General features: G+C 41.2%; 1 protein-coding gene across 3 annotated transcripts in view; it reads left to right on the top strand.

The window, feature by feature from the left end:
• Positions 1 to 23,201, top strand: part of kalrna (kalirin RhoGEF kinase a) — a 754,589-nt gene that overhangs the window by 657,660 nt on the left and 73,728 nt on the right. For 2 of the 3 annotated variants that reach the window (XM_080199056.1, XM_080199055.1), the window contains exons 37-41: positions 2,174 to 2,266; positions 6,171 to 6,298; positions 16,096 to 16,162; positions 16,881 to 16,984; positions 20,738 to 20,807. In XM_080199056.1, the coding sequence (XP_080055182.1) occupies positions 2,174 to 2,266; positions 6,171 to 6,298; positions 16,096 to 16,162; positions 16,881 to 16,984; positions 20,738 to 20,807 (462 nt within the window). The remainder of the gene's footprint in view (positions 1 to 2,173; positions 2,267 to 6,170; positions 6,299 to 16,095; positions 16,163 to 16,880; positions 16,985 to 20,737; positions 20,808 to 23,201) is intronic. The other variant, XM_080199058.1, reaches the window with a different exon arrangement.

Genomic DNA, 23,201 nt, shown 5'->3' with positions numbered 1-23,201 from the left:
TCCAAAATGGAATGATACATCTGGTCTCTTTTGACTATTAGCCCATTTTCGATGCATTAAACAAAGCATCCTGATAGAAAGTAAGACTGAAGTGAGAATCTATTTCCAAATATGCAACAATTGACATGGCTTCCTATTGTCAAGCTTTTTGGTCATGTTCTGTTCAGTGAAAGGAACCTTCTATCAAGTTGTTGACAAGCTGCCTCTTTTTACACAGCTTCATTGTGGATCTTTGGACATTTTTGGGTACACTAGTTTTCCAGATGATGTGGGTGAAATGATTCTATACCAGTGCATATTTAATTAGCTCTATTTAAAACTCATTGTTCTTCTTAAGGGAGTTATCATTGTTGAGCTTCTCTGGTCAAAGATAATTTGCTGCATGAGGATCGGACTTGGAGCCTGGAGAAGCTGACAGTATATTAGCATGAACTTTAGTGCAAGACTGCACAAAATAGTCTTTCATCGGAATTTACTTTCTAGCAATACCGTGACTGATGTTGGGTATGTTACCACACTGTCACAGGTATTAACTATGTCACTGCACTGTCACGTGCTATGTCAGCACACCATCACATGTGCTAGCTATGTTATCACACCTTCACAAATGTTGACTATGTTAGCACACAGTCACAGGTGTTTGTTGTGTTACCTTACCATCACAGGTATTGGCTATGTTACCACACTCCCGCATGTGCTAATTACGTTACCACACTGTCACAGATGTTGGTTACGTTACCACACTGTCACAGGTGTTGGGAATGCTACCACACTGTCACAGATGTTAGCTATGTTACCACACCATCACAGATATTAGCTATGTTACTGCACTGACACTTGTGTTAGCTATGTTACCACACCGTTACAGGTGTTAGCTATGTTACCATACCATCATAGGTGTTGGCTATGTTACCGCATGCCACATGTGCTAGCTAAGTTACCACACTGTCACAGATGTTAGCTATGTTACTACACTGTCACAGGTGTTGGGAATATTACCACAACATCACAAGTGTTGCAAATGTTACCACACCATCACAGGTGTTGGTTGTTACACACCGTCACAAGTGTTGGCTGTTACCACACCACCACAGGTGTTGGGAATGTTACCACACTGTCACAGGTGTTGGCTGTGACCACACTGTCACAGGTGGTGGGTGTGTTACCACACTGTCACAGATGTTGGCTGTGACCACACTGTCACAGGTGGTGGGTGTGTTACCACACTGTCACAGGTGTTGGCTGTTACCACACTGTCACAGGTGGTGGGTACGTTACCACAGGGATACAGGAGTTGGATAGGTTACTGCATCATCAAAGAGGTTGGATAATTTACCACTTTTTACAATCCACTCATTACCCTACAATGTGGGTAGTTAGGTATTTAAGCCATAGTCCTCAAGGGGCCTTAGTTATCTCACAGAGTGACAATTAGTTATATACGTTGAGGGGCACTGGTCTCCATCAAGCTTGGGGCAGCTGAGGAGGCAGCACCTATGTCTATGTCAGCCAGAATGGGAATTGCACCCCTCTGTTGGCATTATTCTGAACCATACACCAGCTATCTGGTCAACTGAGCTAACAGGGAGCCAGCTGTAGGGTAAAGAATAGAAAAATTGAAGATCTTAAAACAAAAACATTATGTGTAAAGGTCCTCAGACCATGTGTTAGCAATTCAGAAAATACAGAATCATCCAGTAGACAAGTATCTGCTCGAACATAGAGGCTTTTATCCAAGTTTCTAATTAGTATTATAAGATGAGCACTCTAATAGTAACAATCCTTAAAATAATAATGTTACAGTACGGGTTTCTTATAAACTGTGCCTGGAGCACTGGTATAAATTTTCACCTTTGCCTCAGGGTATACGACTGGCCACATGGACCAGATATAGCTGATCTGCAGAACAGTTTTATACATGTGCAGCAATCTGAAAATCTACTTCAATGCATAAAGACCTTGTGCTCCTGATGACATTATGCTTAGCCTACTTTTATGTGATAATGCTGAGGCTTGTCATGCTTTGCTATCACCCTAATGCTAATTTAACCTTAAGTGTGTGCCCTACTTTACCCTTCTTCCTCTTTGTGGCATTACTAATTGCTTTTTATTTTCCTTTTCCCTTTTCCTGCTCTCACTTTTGGTAATGCTCCCCTCCTGTCTAATCCTGCAGTCCTCTTTGCATACTGCCCGTCAGAGCGCTTCTGAAATTCCCAGTGCTGCGGACCTTGTCACTGCAATCGAAAAACTGGTTAAAAGTAAGCTGGTAAGTTTAGCGTTTCTAAAGAAAAATTGAACCACAAGTGCATCTCACACTAAGCCAGAAAAATTTGTTTAGCTCCAGGACTGTTGTTCACTACGTAAGTTTAAGTTTATTTATTAGTGTCACAAGTAGGCTTACATTAACACTGCAGTGAAGTTACTATGAAAATCCCATAGTCGTCACACACTCTGGTGCCTATTCGGGTACACTGAGGGAGAATTTGGCATGGCTAATGCACCTAACTACCATGTCTTTCAGACTGTGGGAGGAAACTGGAGCACTCGGAAGAAACACACGCAGTCACAGGGAGAACATGCAAACTCCACACAGACAGTCACCCAAGCTGGGAATCCAACACAGGTCCCTGTCGCTGTGAGACAGTAGTGTGAACCACTGTGCCACCGTGGGTGGCACGGTGGCACAGAGTTAACACTGAAGCCTCATAGTGCCAGAGACTCTCCATGTCTACATGGTGCTCCCACAGTCCAAAGATGTGTAGGTTAGTTGGATTGGCCTTGCTAAATAGTACCTTTGTGTCCAAAAATGTGCAGATTAGGGGGATTAGAGGGTAAATGCTCGGAATTATAGTGATAGGGCTGGGAATGTGTCTAAATGGAATGCTCTGTTGGAAAGTTGGTGCAGACTCAGTGAGTCAAATGTCTTCCTTCTGCACTGTAGAGATTCTAAGAATAGGTAGAACTTTGCCTCAGAGGCAGAAAATCGCAACTCAGTCCACACTTTAGAGAAGCACGTGATCTGGAGGGGGTGTGTGATGACACTTTGGTACGGTGTTGTTGAGGTTCCATCTTTTAGATGAGACATTGAACTGAGGTTGATTCTGCTCGTTCAGATGGGCATAAAATATCTCACTGCACTGTTTGAAGAAGAACAGGGAGTTTTGCTAATTTCCTGGGTAAAATTTATCCTCCAGCTAAAATCAGTAAAACTAACTTTCTGCTCATTTATCTTGTTTGTTGGACTGTGCGATCTACAAATTGCCTGATGTGTTTTCTCCGCTTGTGGGACATGGGTGTTGCTGGCTGGCCAGCATTTATTGCCCATCCCTAGTTGTCCTTGGAGGGCATTTGAGAGTCAACCACATTGCTGTGGCTCTGTAGTCACATGTGAGACAGACCGGGTAAGGACGGCAGATTTCCTTCTCTGAAGAACATTAGTGAACGGGGTGGGTTTTCCCAACAATCAACAATGGTTTCATGGTCATCTGTATATCCTTAATTCCAGATTTTCTTTTATTGAATTCAAATTCCACCATCTGCCATGGCAGGATTTGAACCTGGGTCCCCAGAACATTAGTTGGACTTCTGGATTAATAGTCTAGCGATAATGCCACTAAGCCATTGCCTCCCCTATTAATTATGCTTCAATAAAATATGTCATTGGGTGTGAAATGTTTTAGGACATCCTGAAGTCCCAAAGGATAATAACTAAGTGTAATACTTTTCTTCAGTGTGTCTTTACAATGTGATTATTACACTTGAATGGCAACATTTTTGCAAGGGAGTGGAATTTGTTTTATCTAGTTTTATTTGTTTTAGCTAACTTTTATTTTTTAAGTTCAGGTGCTTTAGATTACAATTCTGCTGAGTAATTCTCCCTTGTACTCAGGTAATGAAACTGCAAGTTACAAAGATAGTTTTCAGCTTTAGTTTTGAAACAATAATGACACTCATTCCACTGAAGATATTGTGCTGTTATTGGACAGCAGAGTGGGCAGAATCTCTGTACTATCCATTTGAACTGAAACCATGGAACAGTATATGTACAGTTCTTATTCTTCAAATTATGCCTTCTGTGTGTGGAGCGTATTTTTTAGAGCTACAGAATAATAGACTGAACTACTGGTGACATGAGTATTTTGAGGTGATGAATAAAGAATATCACACAAAGCATGTTTGGAAACACCATTTCAAGTGTGTACACCTCAGTTGAATTTGTCCTGCAGCGTATTGACACCAATGAATTCCATAAGCCTTATAACAGCATTGTGGTGATAAATGAAAAGATTTTGCAATGCAAAACTGTGATTCAAGTTTCTTTGCGACCACAGCTGCATGTCCTTCAACTGATATACATGATATGAAATCTAAAAGGGCTATAATGTCAAAAGGAAAATAAATGCATCTTGATCTGGGCAGGTGACGTATCAGTTATATCTGATTAGCACTGATGTTACTCGGAGCTCATTTCTATCAGGACTGCAAGGGGGGAGCGCAGGTTTGAGGTTCTCTGTTTGTGTAATTTTCCTGACTTCATTACCAGAATGTCATAATTTAAACCTAATTCCTTTGTAATAATTCAAAAGATCATTGAATCCCTACAATACAGAAGTAGGCCATTCAACCCAGACTACAATCCCATCCAGGCCTTATTCCCATAACCCTACCCATTTACCCTGCTAATCCCCTTGACACCATAAACCTAACCTGCACATCTTTGCTCTGAGGGAGAAAACCAGAGCACCAGACACAGGGGAATGTGCAAACTCTACACAGACAGTGACCTGAGGCCAGAATTGAATCTGGAGCTTGGTGCTGTGAGGCAGCAGTACCAACCACTTGCCGCCATACTTAATGTCTATAACACAAATACAAGAATAAAGTTTTCAAGTTCTTGAAAATTAAATACAGTTTGAGCACCTAAATATTTTTGAGAAAGCATGAACATTTTAACTTGCCTACAAGCCCAGTAGACCAACTAAAAGAATTTTTTCCATGCTTAACAAGTTGTGATGAGGAGAAAGTCTCTTTAGTAATTAATTGTTGCAATTTCTAACATTTCATTGATGCAAATTGTCATGTTGTTGCACAACTTGTAGCACTTACAGCTCTCCCCGTTGTGCTAGAAATGTGACCAATGTGAGACGTGCTGGTCTAAAGTCAGGTCTTGGCACAATGGCGTGACCCTTCGTAATGTACTTGGCTTGTAAAGCTAGTGTCTCAATTAACAGTGACAAAATGTTCCTCAGTTTAAAGGAAACATTTTCAGCTTGAAAATTTGCTTTCTTCATTGAAATCTGCGTTCTGGATATGTTGCCAATAGCACAAGTGTCAAAGCAGATTTATGACCCATTCTGCAGACTGTTAACTGGTTAAACTGTGCCATTACTGAATGTGTCCTAACTTAATTTGTGGACTTTCAAAACTCACTGCAGCTTTCAGGCCGTGGAAGTAATTTTAAATCCATAAATTCTGAAGACTCTTTTGTCTTTAACAATGTAACTTTACCATAACTCCAAAACTAATTTCTGTTGGTTTTTTTTGACCTATTAAAAACTGATTTAGAAAAACCTAATGCATCATAACAACATTTTTTCAGTCATTGCATTCCTGGTGTTCAAGAAAGACTTTCCAGCTTTGATCATGTTTTACCACATTTAAGTCCATGAAAGCAGTATTAGACAGTTTTTGTTTTAACTTGTGCATTGCAACGGAAGTGCAAATAGGCTATGCTTGTATTGCAGTTAATTAGTAATAATGGTGCTTCTCATTTGTAAGTGAGCATTATTTTACGCTTTCATTCTTTGGACAAACTTTCTGTTTGAACTTGTGTAAATGGTAAATATGGCAAAAGACTGATCAACATAGTGATGATTTAAGCCTGAAAAAAGGATTCTTTAATTGTCCTTTGATATATGAGAAGATCCCCAAACTGGTCCCAAATTAGAATTATGTCAACAACCTCCTGGAAATTCATATGGATGAAATTATTTTTCTGAAATTAGGTTTATGAAAGCGTCAGTGGAATAATTTCATGAAGATTGATCAATATGTTTATCACGTTTGTATGTTTATCAATCATATGTTTCCACCAAATACTGTATAATGTACATCATTTTTGCTTGCTTTTTATTAAGGAAGGAATGGTTCATAAAACAATTCTTTTCTAGACTCTGGAACCAGGTTGCGCCTTTCGAAGTAACTTGAAAGGTCCCCTTAGCCCTGAGACAATGAATTCTTCAATGTTACCTGGCGATCTTGACGAAGAAAAGCGGGCCAAAGCACTTAAAGGCAGAACGTAAGCTAATTTTTTTATAACCCTCCTAGTGAAATGAAAATTGATTACAACCAGTATATTCATATTTGCTATTTTGTATCAAATTCTTATATTACACCTTATGCAAATATAAGGAAAAATTATAATTTTCAATTAAATAATCAGAAGTGCACAATCTTGCAGTGCTGTGCTAAATCTTAGGTATGAAATGTATATTGAGTATCATTTTCATCCTCAAGGCAGGAAGCAGAGGTTAGGACAATTTCTAGTTCAGCTTACCTCCCTCGGAAAACAATGCCTTGCAATGACGGAATTTCCATTATGGGGCTGCAGTCAGGCCAATCCAGGGAAAAGCTCAGACAGCCACAGGCTATTGAAGGTGGCCTGTTTAAAAGGCCCACCTTGGTACTGTGAAACATTGCTCCAGTTATAAGCCCTATAATCCTCACCCCCACTCCTCCACCTTGTACCCCCCATGCCCATTCATGCCTCCTCCTGCCCCCAATCCTCTAAAGCTACCCTTGACCCCCCATGCCAAAATGTGCCCTCAAAACAACTGCTATGATCCCTCATGTCCCTATGTCAAAGTGTGTTGCCAAACAATCCACTATGGTTCCTCATACCCCAATGCAAAACTATGGTATTCCCATGCCCATTCATCCACCTACACCATAGAAGCAATGAAAGCTGCAGTAACAGTAGGACATGTTTTCAAAATAAGTTTTAAAAAGTCATTCATTGATAACTTTCCACGTTCTTAGAACAGCCTAATAAAAAGTGTCAGTCATTCATGTTTTAAAGTAGAAATAGCAAAAACTGCAAGCTTTTAAAACTTATTTTGTATGAATAATTATTGTGAAATTGACAACATAGATCAAAGAGCCAGAACTGTCAATCAAGTAACGTTTTCCCTTGGGTTCAGGTGGTTTCGCAGGCTATTGGATTTCTGGGCCCTTAGCCAAGAATGCATAATGATATATTCTACCATTACTACTGAATTCATTGCTTCTGTGCAGTGTATTGGAAGTGAATAGTTGTCATAGATTGGCATGGGGGGGCAACCTTTGTCATGGGGTACATGAAGAGGACCTTTTGAACTTACCTATCAAAACGTTCCTTCATACAGACTATAGTTCATGACACCTCTGAGGTGCCATGAAATATGTCTGTTTGAAACACTGGCTCACTTCCATGAAAAATGTGGAAGATTAGTACATGCTTGTCCCTGCAGGCTCATGACCTGAACCAGCCTGAAATCCTAAACAGCACTCCCAAAAAGCACAAAACTCAGGGATGTGATGGGAATCCTAGAACTGGTACCCACTCACCATTTTTAAAGGGTTCTGAGTCCCCTCAATTTGACGAAAATCCAGCACATTGCATTCATCAGCCGTGGCCCTGAGTCCAAGAGTTGGGAAATCATGTCACAGCTATATAAAACTTTGGTTCGGCTGCATTTGGAATATTGCATGCAGTTCTGGTCATCACTTTATCAGAACGACATGGAAGCTTTGGAGAGAGTGCAAAGAAGATTCACCAGGATGTTGCCTGGTTTCGAGGCCGTTGTCTAAGGGGAGAGGTTGAATAAACTAGGATTGCTTTCACTGGAAAGGCAGAGTCAGAGGGGAGACCTGAAAGAGGTCTACAAGGTGGATAGTCAGAGGCTTTTTCCCAAGGTGGAAATGTTAATTACAAGGGGGCACAGATTCAAGGTGAGAGGGGGAAAGTTTAAGGCAGATACACTAGGGAAGTTTTTCACACAGAGTGGTGGGTGTCTGGAATGCAGTGCCAGAGAATGTGGTGCAAGCAGGTATATGAGCAACATTTAAGAGGCATCTGGATGGGTGGTACATGAATAGAGAGGGATTAGTTGTAAAGTACTTGTACGTGAGGTCAAGTTTTCTCTATTTGGTTCAAAGTTTGATTTGTATCACAGCACTATATGCAAATATATAAAAAAAACCAAGCACCTATCAAGTCTGCCCCACACTCAGGATGGACAGAACATACAGCTGCTTGCTTCAGGAATCCATCAAAATAGATTCTCTCAGAAGAAGAGAAGCCAGAACAGAAAAGATTTTGCCTCTAAAGGTTGCACTCCAGGAACTTATTTTATGAATTTTAAAAACTCTGTCCCCAATTTTTCGATAACAAATTTAATAGCATTCCCCTTGTCCCTGTGTCTTCCAAAACAAAATGCCAACATAATCCTTGGAGTACATCTTTACTCACATCATACCAACCCAGAAAGTGATCACCAGTTGTTTCGTGACCTCAGATGTATTATCCATTCTCTTTTAAAGACCAGTTGCCTCAATCATTCTCACGTGTTTCTTACATTACCTTTTCACATGCTTTCAGAAAATTAACATATAAAGCATTTGCATTTCCTTTATTTTATGTAATTGGAGTTCCTTTAAAAATTAACTTCAATTTGTTAGCACAGTTTGCCCTTTACAAATCTATGCTGAGTATCCATGATTACTCCATATAGTTTTAAGTGCTCACTAATTTCACTACATATGATTTGAAAAAGCAAGGCTAACGAAGCTCTGTTATCCAGTTCTCCATTCTCAAACAAGGCTATAGCATTTGTGAACCAGCAGGTCTTCAGCATAATTTCTGTTTTCAAATTTTTTTGGAAAATCATTCATGTCTCTGCCATCTCTTTCCCAATTGTGATTCATGAAGAATCTCTAATTGAGCTCCCTATGGGGCTTGTTGAATGCAAGTTCCTTTGGTAACAGGCCTGCCCAGGGGGGGATCTCACCATCTGAGCCCTTTATAAGGCAGACATTGGGAAGCAGAACTATTATCTTGCTTGGGAGTTGTATATAAATGCCATGGAATAGTGGCTTTATTTTGTGTTTGATAATAAATACTGTTCCTTTCCAGTTGGATGTCATGAGTTATTACACCAATGTTTTGTTTTCTGAAATGCATGCAATTTAGAGTTGTGGTGTTCTCCTTTCAATCCCTATTTTTGCAACACTTCTTTGACTTTTTTTAATGATAAAATTTGACTACAAGTCAGTGACTAAGATGAAGGAGAAGAAATTAGATAAAACATTGTAGCATAGATGCATATTTAGTTGTTAAGGAGATGAAGAAAGTCAAGATAAAAAGGAGGGGATTGATTTTTCTCTTAGAGCTAATGCAGTCCACCTACTACTGTTCTAAAAGATTTCCTGAACTAGGTTTAAAAAAATTAGTCTTTTGACAGCTACCAGAGTGGAGAGCTAACAATCAGCCTTGGATTCAGCTTTTGGTATACAATAGGAGAGATTTAATCACTGAAGAGGTTTGGCACAAGCCACAACACTCGGTTTTTTGTGGTAGTCTTTTGTCTCAGCAACTCTCCATTGGTGGCAATTCCACAGGTAAGGTTGGTGAAAAATAAAGTGGGTATAGCCCCACTACCTCATTCATATTACTTTGTTAGGCCTGTGCCTATATCATTGTTCATTCAAAATCCTAGAATTCCTTACTCAATAGTATTGGGAAATATCCTTGTCAAATGAACTGCAATAGTTCAAGAAGACTCAGCACCTTGTCGAGGACAACAAAGAATGAACAATGACTGCTGACTTTGCTAACAACACTTACATTCCAACAATGAATTGCAGGCAATTACATAAGTTTTATAACCTCATGGTAATTATTAATCAGCTTAACTTCCATAAACTGTGATAGCTTGTAAGAAAGAACCCATCTAGCTACTTTTTGTGAATTCTTGCAGCAAATCTGCATTTGCCACTGGGCTGGTATCCTGAACAACAGCCCATCTTAGATAAGAGGCTTTCACAGGCCATCACAATGCCAAGTTGTATAGACATGAAGTCCACAAAGTTCACATTACTGGAATAGAGCTAAAACAGAGTAATCAGACCTATGTTTACCTTTCAAATCCAATTTGAAGTCCACAGGTAGCTTGAAATTAGTCCTTTTGTCTTTGATGAGACAAACAGTAAAAGTAATTTTCAGTATTCACTAAATCTATGCCATTTAATACAATTATAAATCAATGAGGCTCCTCTTTTGATCACCCTCAGAGTTATTTTCTCAAATTTTGCTCTAAAACATCTTCCCTTTACATTTGGGAAATAATTGCTGCTCTTCTGTGTGCCCTTGCCAATATATGTACTTGAAGTGTGATCTAACCAATGCATCATAAAGCCTCAGCTTTGTCTTTGCCAATTTGTAAAAGCATTGTTTTAACCGTGTAGTGAACATTAAAGTCATGGAGTCATTCAGCACAACATCAAATCCATGCTGACTTTCCAGTCTCCCCCATTTATCCAACTCAAACCCTTCGTCTCAATCCAATCACTCCCATTAGCCAACTGTAACCTTGTGGCCCCAATCTAGTCACTCTCGCTACACAACTCTAACCTGCAAGTTTATTTCCACCAAGTGCCCATCCAATCTTGTTCCGACATCACTGATTGTCCCCGCATCCACCATCTTCAAGGGATTCACTTTTTTTCATCAAATAGAATCCCAACAGTGCAGAAGGAGGCCATACAGCCCATCGAGCCTGCTCCAACAACAATCCATCTGGTATCCCCACGTATTTACCCTGCTAATTCCCCTAACACTTAGGGGCAATTTAGCATAGCCAATCAGCCTAACCCACATATCTTTGGACTGTGAAAGGAAACCGGAGTACCTGGAGGAAACCCACACTGACATGGGTAGAACATACAGACTCCGCACACACAATCACCCGTGGCTGGAATTGAACCCAGGTTCCTGGCGCTGTGATTCAGCAGTGCTAATCCCCCATTCCGCCACCATGCTACCTATATTTTTTATATGCTTCATAATATTATCTCTACACTGAAAGTGCTGAGTTTCTCTCTTTTGATGCTAATTATCATTCCATAGATCACATTTATTGTTTCTACTAATTTACCATACTTAGCAGTTCAGTATTGAATTTCCACTGTCTTTCCGGTTATATGTACAGTACAGAACCCTCTATTCCAAATCTTAACAGAACATCAGTGGCTAAAATTAAGGTGAATGGAATTGGAGGGAACTTTACGGCATGGATACAAATTTAGTTGTGAAAGAGGAGGACAAGAGAGTTGAGGGGCTGATTTTTCTCTTGGAGCTAATGCAGTAGACCTCCTACTGTTCCAAAAGGCTCACACTTCCTTATCTAGGTCAAAAAATAAAGTCTTTTGACTGGTGCTGGAATGGGGAGCTAACAATTTATTTATCCCTGTTGCAGTTTTACATGGCTTAAAATTGCTTTCTGCATTTAAATTATTGTAAAAGTAAAGTAAGTAAAGTTTATTGATTAATCATGAGTAGACATTAACACTGCAATGAAGTTACTGTGAAAATCCCCTAGTCGCCATACTCTGGTGCCTGCTCGGGTACACTGAGGGAGAATTTAGCATGGCCAGTGCACCTAACTAGCATGTCTTTCAGACTGTGGGAGGAAACTGGTGCTGTGGTGCGGCAGTGCTAACCACTATGCCACCCCGGCAGCAGTGCTAACCACTGTGCCATCACGGTAAATAGAAAACAAAAAAGATTCAATTATTGGCTCTGCAACAGTTCCATATTCACTCTCCCATTCCTTCCACTAGAGTGACATTTGTTACAAGCAGTTAAGGATCATTGACATTTTTTAAAATCTGAATATTTTAATCAATAGAACCATATCGCAATATATTCACTTTTTTTAACAAAATCAATTTTAATGCATATAGAACAAATTAAACAAAGTAAATACGAGTAAGTTAGCTTATAACTAGGGGCACGAGCTCACCAGCTGTTCATGCCACACTCCCACTGCAGTGAAGACGGAGAATTTGACGACAAGCAAACTCACCATTCGCTGCAGCGGGATGGGAAAATCCTGCTGGCGTGAACGGTTGGAAAATTCATTTTGTAGCCTTACCACCCTCAATGCCTCTTCCAGATGGTGTTTGACATGGAGGAGTACTGGTTCACCACCTGAGTGAGGGAAATAGGCTGTAATCAACAGGTTGCTTCCTTGCCAGTAATTCACCAGATGTCATCATGAGAACCCATGAGACTGCAAGGGACCCAGCTTAGAGTAGAGTCAATGTTTAGGCTTCACAGGAACATTCCCTCCCTTCTTCTGCTAGTGTGCTTCTGGGAGATCTGGGACTGAAATAAGATATTTACAAATGGATATGAATGAGCTAAGTGAATAAGGCAAAACTTAGCAGATGAAGTTTAGCACGGATTAGCGGGAGGTTATCCATTTTGGTAGGAAAAATACAAAGGCAAATTATCATCTAAATGGAGAAAAACTTCAGAGCCCTTCAATGCAGAGGGATCAGGGCATCCTCGAGCATGAATAGCAGAAAACTAGTATGCAGGTACAGCAGGTAATAAGGAAGACACATTGAATTGTGGCATTGATTGCTTAAGGAGTGGAATATAAAAGTAGTGAAATGTTACTGTTATCATTCAAAGCATTACTGAGACCGCACTTAGAATGTTGTATACAGTTATGGTCCCCTATGCATTGGAGGTGGTTCAGAGGAGGTTCACGAGATTGATAGCAGAGATGAGGGGTTTGTCTTACGAGGAGAGATTGGGCAGTTTAGGCTGATACTTCCTTGAGTTTAGAAGAATGAGAGAAGATCTAATTGAGATGTATAAGATGAAGAAGGGGTGAACAAAGTAGACATGGAGAGGCTGCTTCCTCTTGTAGGGCAATCTTGAGCAAGAGGTCATAATTTTAAGATAAGAGGTGGCAGAATTAAAACAGAGATGAGGAGGAATTACTTCTCTCAAAGGGTCGTGAATCTATGAAATTCACTACCCCAGAGTGTGCCAACACATTGAGTAAATTTAAAGAAGAGATGGACAGATTTTTCGTTGGTAAGGGTTTGAAGGGCTATGGTGAACAGGCAGGAAAGGGAAGTTGAGGCCAAGATGAGATCAGCCATGATCATACTAAATGGTGAAACAGCTCCAGCAGCTGAATTGCATACTCCTGCTCCTAGTTCTTTGTCTTATTTCTTATCAGTCCTGCTAGTGGGAAACCCAGGGATGGTGATGTTGGTGCCTGAAACGTGGTCTGATTCAGGTATGATGCAGTGAGTATGATTGTCAGGCTATTGCTTGGCTATTCTCCATCAATTTTAGCAGGAAATGGCAAATGGAATTTAATGTTGGCAAGTGTGAGGTGGTCCACTTTGGTAGGAATAATGGTAGGAAGGACTATTACTTACGTGGCGAAAAACTGCAGCAGGCGACGGTGCAGAGGGACCTCGGGGTCCTTGTGCATGAGTCGCAAAAACCCAGCTTGCAGGTGCAGCATGTGGTCAGGAAGGCGAATGGGATGCTGGCCTTCATAGCGAGGGGGATTGAATATAAAAGTAGGGAGGTCTTGCTGCAGCTGTATAGGGCATTGGTGAGGCCACAGCTGGAGTACTGTGTGCAGTTTTGGGCGCCGCACCTGCGCAAAGATATTTTGGCCTTGGAGGGAGTGCAGAGGAGGTTTACTAGGCTGATACTGGAGTTGAGGGGGTTGAGCTATGAGGAGAGGCTGAATAAACTAGGCTTGTACTCGTTAGAGTTTAGAAGAATGAGGGGAGATCTCATTGAGACGTATAAGATAATGAATGGGATGGATAGGATAGAGGTGGAGAGACTCTTCCCGCTCAAAAAAGACAGTAGGACTAGGGGGCACAGCCTCAAGATAAAGGGGGGGCGGTTTAGAACGGAGTTGAGGAGGAACTTCTTCAACTCAAAGGGTGGTGAATCTCTGGAATTCTCTGCCCGTTGAAGTGGTGGAGGCTGCCTCGCTAAATATTTTTAAGACGCGGGTTGATGGGTTTTTGATAAGAGAGGGGATTAAGGGTTATGGGGAGAGGGCGGGAAAGTGGAACTGAGCCACGACAGATCAGCCATGATCTTATTGAATGGCGGGGCAGGCTCGAAGGGCTAGATGGCCTACTCCTGCTCCTATTTCTTATGTTCTAATGTCCCCGTATGTTAGTGAGACAGACTTTGCAGAGGTGACTGGGCAGTGTGTGCCTTAATTGTTTTCAGTTCCTAGGCTGATACTATGCGGTCAATCTGTTCTTAATAGGCACCTGTAGGGGTTTGATCCAACTGGGCGACTTGCTCGGTGATTTCAGAGGGCAGCTAAGAGTCAATTGTTATGCATCTGGAGTAGGCCAGACCAGGTAAGGAAGGAGCCCTGCAGCATATTTGTGAACCAGATTAATTTTTACCACACTCCAGTAGATTCATGATCAACATCACTGAATCTATCATTTTTTAAATGTCAGATTTATTAATTAATTGAATTTAAATTTCCCCAGCTGCCATGGTGGGATTTGGACTCATGTCTCTGGATCATTAGTCCAGTCCTCTGGATTATCGATCCTATAACATTACAACTATGCCACTGTTCTTCTGAAACACTTTTGGCAGCACTGTGTTAATATTTGTTCTTAGATCTTTTTGGATGCCTACATTCTACTCACAATTGGGTTTCTTACTTTTGGCAATGTTTGCTCAAATATTACTTGAAAGAGATTACCAATGCAGTTGAATGGTTAGAAAACATTGCTAGCCTAGGATAAAATGAGCAAATTCCTCAAGGATGTTGGTAATTTATTTTTTAAGCAAGTGGGATTGAATCCTTGGGAGACAACTCTCAATTTCTGATTGCACTTTCTGGGACTATAGTTGACTGTGGACAGTGAATTTTTTATTACTTGTTTCCCAACACTGCCAGATAATACCATGACAATTTAGAATGTGCAGTTTGAGGTAATGCTGAGTTTAATTTCAAAATTACAGACAAATTGAACATCAAAAGAATCAGCCACCAACAATGGAAAGCCTATTTTGTGTGAGAAAACGCTGCAAGGTAGCAGCTGGAACTTTACCACCCCGCCCGCCACAGGAATCAGAGCAGGCGAGGGGTAACAATGGGGAGATCTGTTGATCTCAGGTGGGATTTTATGCTTTTGGGACAGGCGGGGCCAAGAAATCCCATCCTATGTGTCTTCTAATGGAATTATAAAACCAAACACCAATCCTGGTTCAGATGACTGATGAAATCACTTTAGCCTCAGTCTCATAGTTGCATAGTTGATGATGTTTTGATGTTCTCTAAATCCTTCACCGAGGCAGCATGCTTCCAAAATCCTCTGGAGATTAAAAACAATACTGTGAATGTTAGAAAGCTGGAAATAAAGCAAAGGACCTCAACCCAAAACACTGACCTGCCTTTTCTCTTTTCAGACTCAGGGACCTGCTGTAACTTTCCAGTGTTTGTTGTTTTGTTCTTGCTGGGGGGATGGGAGGAAAAACCTTCTTACCCAGAAGATGGCAATGGTCTTGAGCGCACTGACTGGAAGGGTAGTAGAGGCAGGTTGCCTCCTTTAAAAAGTATCTGGATGAGTACTTGGCACATCATTATATTCAGGGCTATGGGTGAAGTCCTGGCAGATGGGATTAGGTGGGAGTTCAGGTGTTTCTAGTATGTTAGTGTGGACTCGATGGGCTGAAAGGCCCCTTCTACATTGTATGATTTTATGATTCTGATCACCTACAAATGCTCAGCTTTCCGAACTGTATTTACTCTTTATCTTTTTTTTATTATGAAAGCCAGGTAGAAATTTGTCACAAATCATCTTCAAGAGGTCCAGAAATTGTTGTACTTCATGGAACAAAATATGTTTCATTCCCTGTGGTCAGTCTTCAGCATTGTAGTCAGGTGCAGCTAAAACAAAACCAATTTAACAGAAGGGCACTGTGCAGACAGAATTATTAATACATCCATAAATAATCCTTCCATCTTGTTACAGGTATGTCCTAAATGAGCTCATTCAAACAGAGAAGGATTACGTGAAAGACTTGGGAGTCGTGGTTGAGGTAAGATGAATTCAATCTAACCGGTATATCAGTGAAATGATCTGAGTAATATTCACAATGAAGAGCACTCAGACTTGTTTAAAAGAAAGCCAACTGCACTGAGCTAATTTGGTATCATGGCAGTAGATATATTGGGCAGCATATCATCCTTTGTGTTGGGACCCAAACATTGGGGTCATATGGGCTCACAATCTTATACTGGGTGGGAAACCGTCACTCAGTCATAGGGTTCCCTGGATCTAAGGTTACAATTATTATATTCTGTATTCCCCTCCAGACTGCATTGGGATGTTCCCATCATGGGAGCTGACAATATCAGCAAAACTGGAGGTGGCGGTCACTTCACTCTGTTGCTTGCATGGTGTGGGGGGCGGGGGGTGACCCAACGATCGATTAGTGTAGGGGAATGTGGTTGTGCCTCTATGTTTAAGGGTTGGTGTGTTCCGCTTGTCCCTTGTCTTCCAGGACTCCTCATGTCTGTGAGAAGGAAGGTCTTAAACTTTAAAAAGAGTGCCCCAACCGTTGCCAGTTCTATCAGGCCTTGCCATGCCAGTGCAAACTACTTCCCCCCCCCTTCTTTTTTGATAAAGTGTCAGAAGATCTGGAGTGAAAACCTGGCTTGTTTTCACCCGCAGCTTGACAGTTTGCCTTTTTTTTTTGTAAATTCCACCCTTTATGTTTTGATGGTGACAGCTTCTGAACATTTTTGATATTTTAGGGTTTCATGAAAAAAATTGAAGAGAAAGGAGTTCCTGAGGACATGAAAGGAAAAGAGAAGATAGTTTTTGGAAACATTCACCAGATTTATGACTGGCACAGTAGGTGAGTAGACAGCCATCTTCACTGATTAATGTGGAAAGAACAAGTCAAGGGTTGGCATTTTATGAAATAAATTGATTTATGTTAACTGTAACAAATATTTATTTCTATCCATTTGTGTCATCTTGAACTCTTGAACTACTTGGCTATTTCTCAATTGCTTGTCTATTTTCACACCAGTTGTTCTACCCATTGAATTTCTGAGGGGTCTGGTTAGCTGAGTTGGCTAGATGGCTGGTTTCAGAATAATGCCAACAGCATGGGTGTGATTCCTGTTCCAAGTGAGGTAGATTTGGGGCCATCCTCCTCACCCTGCCCCCTAATAAAATCACAACATAAACCGTGGTTCGGTGACCCTCAAACAATCAAGGAAAGTTACCGAAATTCAATCAACCATTGCTTCATTCCCATGTTAGGCTAACAACTCCCTTGCCCTGATTTTCAACTTTCAATGGAAATGGGTACAAAGCCAATATTGGAAGGGCTCAAACTGTTTTCAGGTTCATATCTCCATTGAATGGTACTGGCAGACTGCAGAAATCCCAAAACAAGTTGGTGGTTGGAGGAGGGTGGGTAATCAAGTGATTCCCATGCTTATTTGATTACCAAATTTGGCTGAATGTGTGTAAACCACCTCGTCACCAACTAAGCTTCAATGTGTCTGGTGCATTCTTCACCCATTTGTTCCTGGAAACTCCTATAATTAGCATATATGGCAACCAAGTATGCTGACCTCCTGCTTACAAGCCCAACTAAAATTAGTACTTGAGACTTCATTGTAGCAGTCGGCATGTCCTCACCACAATCGGCAAATTCTGCCTTGCTCTGCCACCATTTTCAACTCTTGGCCATCGGTTTCCAGACAGCTAGTCATTAACAATTGCTTCCACTGATTTAGGAAGAAGCCTTAGTTGCATTTTGATATGCATTCATCATATTGACTTCATTAATTATTTTGATCTTAATTTTCTTAACTATGTCTTTTAACTGTGTAGATATCTTTTCCTTTGTCTCATCTCCAGCCTTTAATGACATGGAATGTGTTGTGAGCATTGCACCATTTCCTTTTCTATTTGTTTATTCTATCTACATGGATTCATTCTTAACACATTCTCCCTGGAACATCAACGCTGTGATAAAGCTGGTTATCATGGAGGTAATCTTTTGCCTCCACTCTCCCTCTGCACCCCCCCCCCCACCCCATTGTATTTGCAGGTATAGGCACCTAAATTGAAAGGGTAGCTTGTCCACCTCATTCCTGCCCACCTCCAAGCTGTCCCCAAACTTCATTGGGTGGATCAGGCATCAGCCAGCCCACCTGCCCTGATGCCTATTGGTGCCTTTAACCAACCAATTAGTGGCCAGTTAAGCACCTCATTCTGCCTCTGCTGCAATAATGCATTCAGCTTGACGGGGTGGGGGAGGACAAATGATACCAGCCTATTACTTCTACAACTTGGGTTAAAAGACTAGGCAGAAGGGAGGTTACTGGCTTTCAAGTACCCTGTGCCCATTGGGGGCACTCCTCCTCCCCAAAGACCATGCCAACCATCCCCAGGGAACACCAATTCCTCCCTGATCTACAAATTGAGCATCCATGGATCTTCTTCTGAAGACTGCTTGTAATCCCAGCAGTGGCCACTACTGTACTTTGGCACTGCTGTGGTTGCTCGGCTGCCACTCAGTTAGATTGACCAGTGGCTTGGGAGGGTGGAACTTTCTTTTCCTGAGGGACGGAAGTCTCACTTTCAGTTGTTAAGGTTTGCCCTCAACATACCATTGCTGCAGAGCAGCCCTTGTTAAAGTCGCAGGCTTAAGACCGACTTTTTTATCTAAACAGGGAGTCATGCAATAGGGACCCCAACCCTCCACCTTAAAATTACACATATTTTTCCCTTTCATATATATTAGTATACAGAATATGACACACTCCCTATTCTTGCACAAGAGTCTGTTCTTTGTTAATTATTTTGCTTGAAAAGAAGCCTCCTGTTGTCAGTGGACAGTTTGTCTGTAATTAATTTGAACCTAATTTGAACCTATTCCCCTTTGTCCTATTACTCACAGTTTAATTTAAAGTAATATTCGAGATGCTCACTATCTCTTCACAGTCACTAGACCAAAATCCTGGAACTCCCTCTTTAACAACACCATGGGTGCACCTGCACCACACAGACTCCAGTTTTTCAAGAAGACAGCTGACCACTGCCTTCGCAAGGGAAATTAGGGATGAGTAATGGATGCTGACCTAGTCAGCCATTTCCACATCCAATAAAAATCATCTTAAAAATGCAATTGACTATCTTGTATATATTTATAGGAACACATTTCAGGTGTCATGAGCTTAAAGTCTTTTCTGTCTGGTGGTGGGTGGGAAGGGTGGGGGGTTTGGTGAATCTGGGTCCATCCTACCGACCTCTAGGTTTAACTCAAGCTGGCTTGGCTAGGCAGCCATCCCAGTCAATGAGGGTGGAATGTTACATATGCTAATAAGGCTTGAATTCTTGGAATTAACCTGCTTTGCAGTTTTAACTAGTTGACTGGGTTTTCTGGGCCTCAGGATATATATGGGGGGAGAGCCAATTCTCCCATCCTGCTATTCTGATTTTTTTTTTTAGCACAGTGAGCCGGGAGAATCGTGGAGGGGGCAATGCGCAGGATTCCCACAAGCGTTCGTAGCCTGCTACCATCTCCCAGCGCCGGATTTCTGGCACAGTCTGCTCCGAACCAGAAATCAGCAGGGAGACAGGCTAGCATTTAAATGATACTTTAAATATCATATAATGCTATTAGTGGATCTAGGACTGAATTCTCCGGGCCGGCCTGCCTCTCCCACCCTGCTAGAGTGTTTTCCTCCAGTGGGGTTTAGATTAGCTCCCCACTTTTAGGGAGCTGACCCACTAGAGTGAAGGGATCGGGCAATGTCAGCCTGTCCCCCCAGCACTGTGCATGGGCTAAAGTGCCCATGCCCAATTAATCCCACGTTCCTGGTTTCTTTCCATAGCCTTGGAAAACTCTTCCCTTTTAAATATTTATCCAATTTCTATCTAAAATGGCATATTGGATCTAGGCAGTGTAATCCAAATCATCATAACATTTTGTGTAAATATTTTTATCCCAACAATGCTAATTTACATTGAGTTTCGGAATCAGACATAGTAGTAGCAGTTACAAACCTGAGCACATTTCACTCCATGCTTACCCGCACCTCTCCCCTGGTCACCCTGTTGCAAGGCCCTTTTGTTTTTTATCCTATAGCTAGTTACTTTTGTGTTTAGTGGCTGCACAGTGGCACAATGGTTAGCACTGCTGCCTCACAGCACCAGGGACCTGAGTTTGATTCCAGCCTCAGGTGACTGACTGTGTGAAGTTTGCATGTTCTCCCCATGTCTGTATGGGTTTCCTCCAGTTCCAGATTCTTCCCACAATCCAGAGATGTGCGGGTTAGGTAGATTTGCCATGTTAAATTGCCCCATAATGTCAGGGAAATTAGCAAGGTAAATACGTGGAGTTACGGGGATAGGGCCTGGGTGGGATTGTTGTTAGTGCAGACTCAATGGGCTGAATGGCCTTCTTCTGCAGCATAGGGATTATATGATCTGTCCTTCTAGTGAGTAATCTACCTGTGGAACTTTAAATTGACTTAAGTGGTTAACCTAAGTAATTTCATCCTAAACTATTTATAGTGTTCAAAAGAAAAGTATGAGCCCACTGAGACTGTGCTGCAGAATAATTACTGTTCGTATTTCTTTTCAGTTATTTCCAGGGAGAACTGGAAAAATGCCTTCAGGAACCAGAGCGCTTGGCAGAGCTCTTCATCAAGCATGTACGTTTTTACAATGTCCTTTCAGGGCTTTGTATAAAAATAGTAACTTGACCCACTTCAGTTCCAAATTGGATTATATTTTGTAACTTAACTGTTCCCGCCATTTCCCAAATAACTTGCAAGAATGGGTTAGCCATCTTAAATGCTACCAATAGTTAAAGAGAGTAGAAATACAGGAAATTTGATCATACTGGTAACTTAATTGAAACGTGACAATATCTCAACATTAGCTGAGTTTCACTTAAGTTAAAACAGTAATAGTTTCACATCGTTACATTCAAGTATGACTAATGAGATCAAGTCCAAAGTTTTAATGAGTCTTGAGCATATCTGATGAACAATTGTTATGCTTTCCATTATCCTCTCCTAACATCTCGTTTATTGGCTTGGAGTCCATTTGTGTTAGATTGTGCCTCTGTGAAGTACCTTTCTACATCAAAAACAACTTGTAATTACATAGCACAGGCTTGTCCAAGGGGAGCACATTTTAATTCCTTTCTCAGTCAAGCAGCCAATGAGCAAATTTCAGAAAGATAAGCTTTGGCACAATATTAGACATGAATTTCAAAAACAAAGTTGACACATGAAAAGAAACAACTTGCTGAGCAAAAGGACACAATGTCAAAGCAATAAGTTGATAATTTATAGTAATGAGTAATAAATAAAGACAACCATTAAAATGTTAGAAGGTGTGTCTGTGTGTGCCTGGTTCATGCACTCCTCCTCGCTGCATGTGAAAGTGCATGAGTGTGTTGGTGTGCGGAGCTGAGGATGAATGAGAACCCTGAGACTGGGAATAAACCAAGTACACACACACACTTTCTCTCCTCTCTCACGCACACATCGAAAATAGGAGCAGGCCTAGGCCATTTGGCCCCTCAAGCCTGTTCTGCCACCATTCATAATGATCATAACTGTTCCTCTATCTCAACACCTTACTCCCACTCTCTCCCCATGCCCCTTGACACACTTAGTGTCTAGATATTTATTTCCTCCTTAAACACACTCGGTGACTTAGCATCCATAGCCTTCTGTAGTGGACAACTCCACAGGTTCACGACCCTCTGAGTGAAGAAATTTCTCCTCACCTCAATCCTTATTGCCTATTCCATTGTGATCCCCTGTTCTGGATGCTACCTCCCCCCCCATTCCCCTCCTCCAGCCAAGGGCAACATTATCTATGCATCCAGTCTATCTAGCCCTGTCAGAATTTTATACTTTTCAATAAGATCCCCTCACTCGAGTGACCACAAGCCTAGTTGACCCAATCTTTTCTCATCTCAGGAATCAGTCCAGTGAGCCCTCATTGCACACCCTTTATGGCAAGGAGACCAAACTGCATAGAACATGCCAGCTGTAGTCTTATCAAGGCCCTCTATGGCTGCAGTAAGACATCCTTGCTCTTGTACTCAAGTCCGCTTACAATAAAGGCTAACATACCATTTGCTTTCCTAATTGCTTGCTGCACCTGCCTGTTTGCTTTCAGTGAGTGGTATATCAGGAAACCCAGGTCCCTTTGTTCATTACCATTTCCCAGTCTATCACCATTGAAATAATACTCTGCCATTCTGTTGTTCCTACCAAAGTAGATAACAACACTTAAGAAAAAGTGTATTTATGACGAGCATCAGATAGAAAATACAGTTAAGAGTCAAGAGGAATACAGAAAGTTCAGAGAGGAGGTAAAAAAAAATTTGAGAATAGAAGAGGGAATATGAGATGAGACTGGCAGCCAGCACAAAGGTAAATTCCAAAGATTTCTCTAGGCAAGGTAGTAAGAGGAGGAATGGGGCCAATTAGAGACTTAAGAGGGAATTTATGTATAGAGGCAGGGAGCATTGCTGAGATATTAAATGAATACTTTGCATCTGTCTTTACCAAGGAGGTAGATTTTACACAGGGGAAATTATGTTTAACTACTTGCTAGAGCTTTTTGAAGAGGTAACAGGAAGGGTTGATGAAGGTGATGCTGTTGATGTGACGTACATGGGTTTCAAAATGTGTTCAATACAGTGATGCAGATAGAACATGTGAGCAATTTTATATCTCATGGAATAAAAGCGACAATAGCAATGTGGATACAAAATTGGTTGAGTAATAGAAAACAGAGTAATGGTCAATGGATATTTTTTGGGCTGGAGGAAGGTTCATAGTGGAGCTTCCCAGGTGTCAATATTAGGACCATTGCTTTTCCTAATGTATATTAAAGATCTTGATCTTAGGTAGCAGGGGCAATTTTAAAGTTTACATGAAGTTTACAAAAGATGATGTGAAACTTGGAAGCATTGTAAACAGTGAGGAAGATAGTGTAGAATTTCAAAAGGACACTGACAAGTTAGTGAGATGGGCAGATAGGTGGCAAATGAAGTTCAATGGAGAATTGTGAGGTGGTGC

Source organism: Carcharhinus amblyrhynchos, chromosome 11, assembly GCF_965287045.1.
Source record: "Carcharhinus amblyrhynchos chromosome 11, sCarAmb.v2.hapA, whole genome shotgun sequence".
NCBI classification, from domain to species: domain Eukaryota; kingdom Metazoa; phylum Chordata; class Chondrichthyes; order Carcharhiniformes; family Carcharhinidae; genus Carcharhinus; species Carcharhinus amblyrhynchos.
Note: the sequence above shows the minus strand (reverse complement) of the source record. Positions and strands in the feature narration are given on the sequence as shown.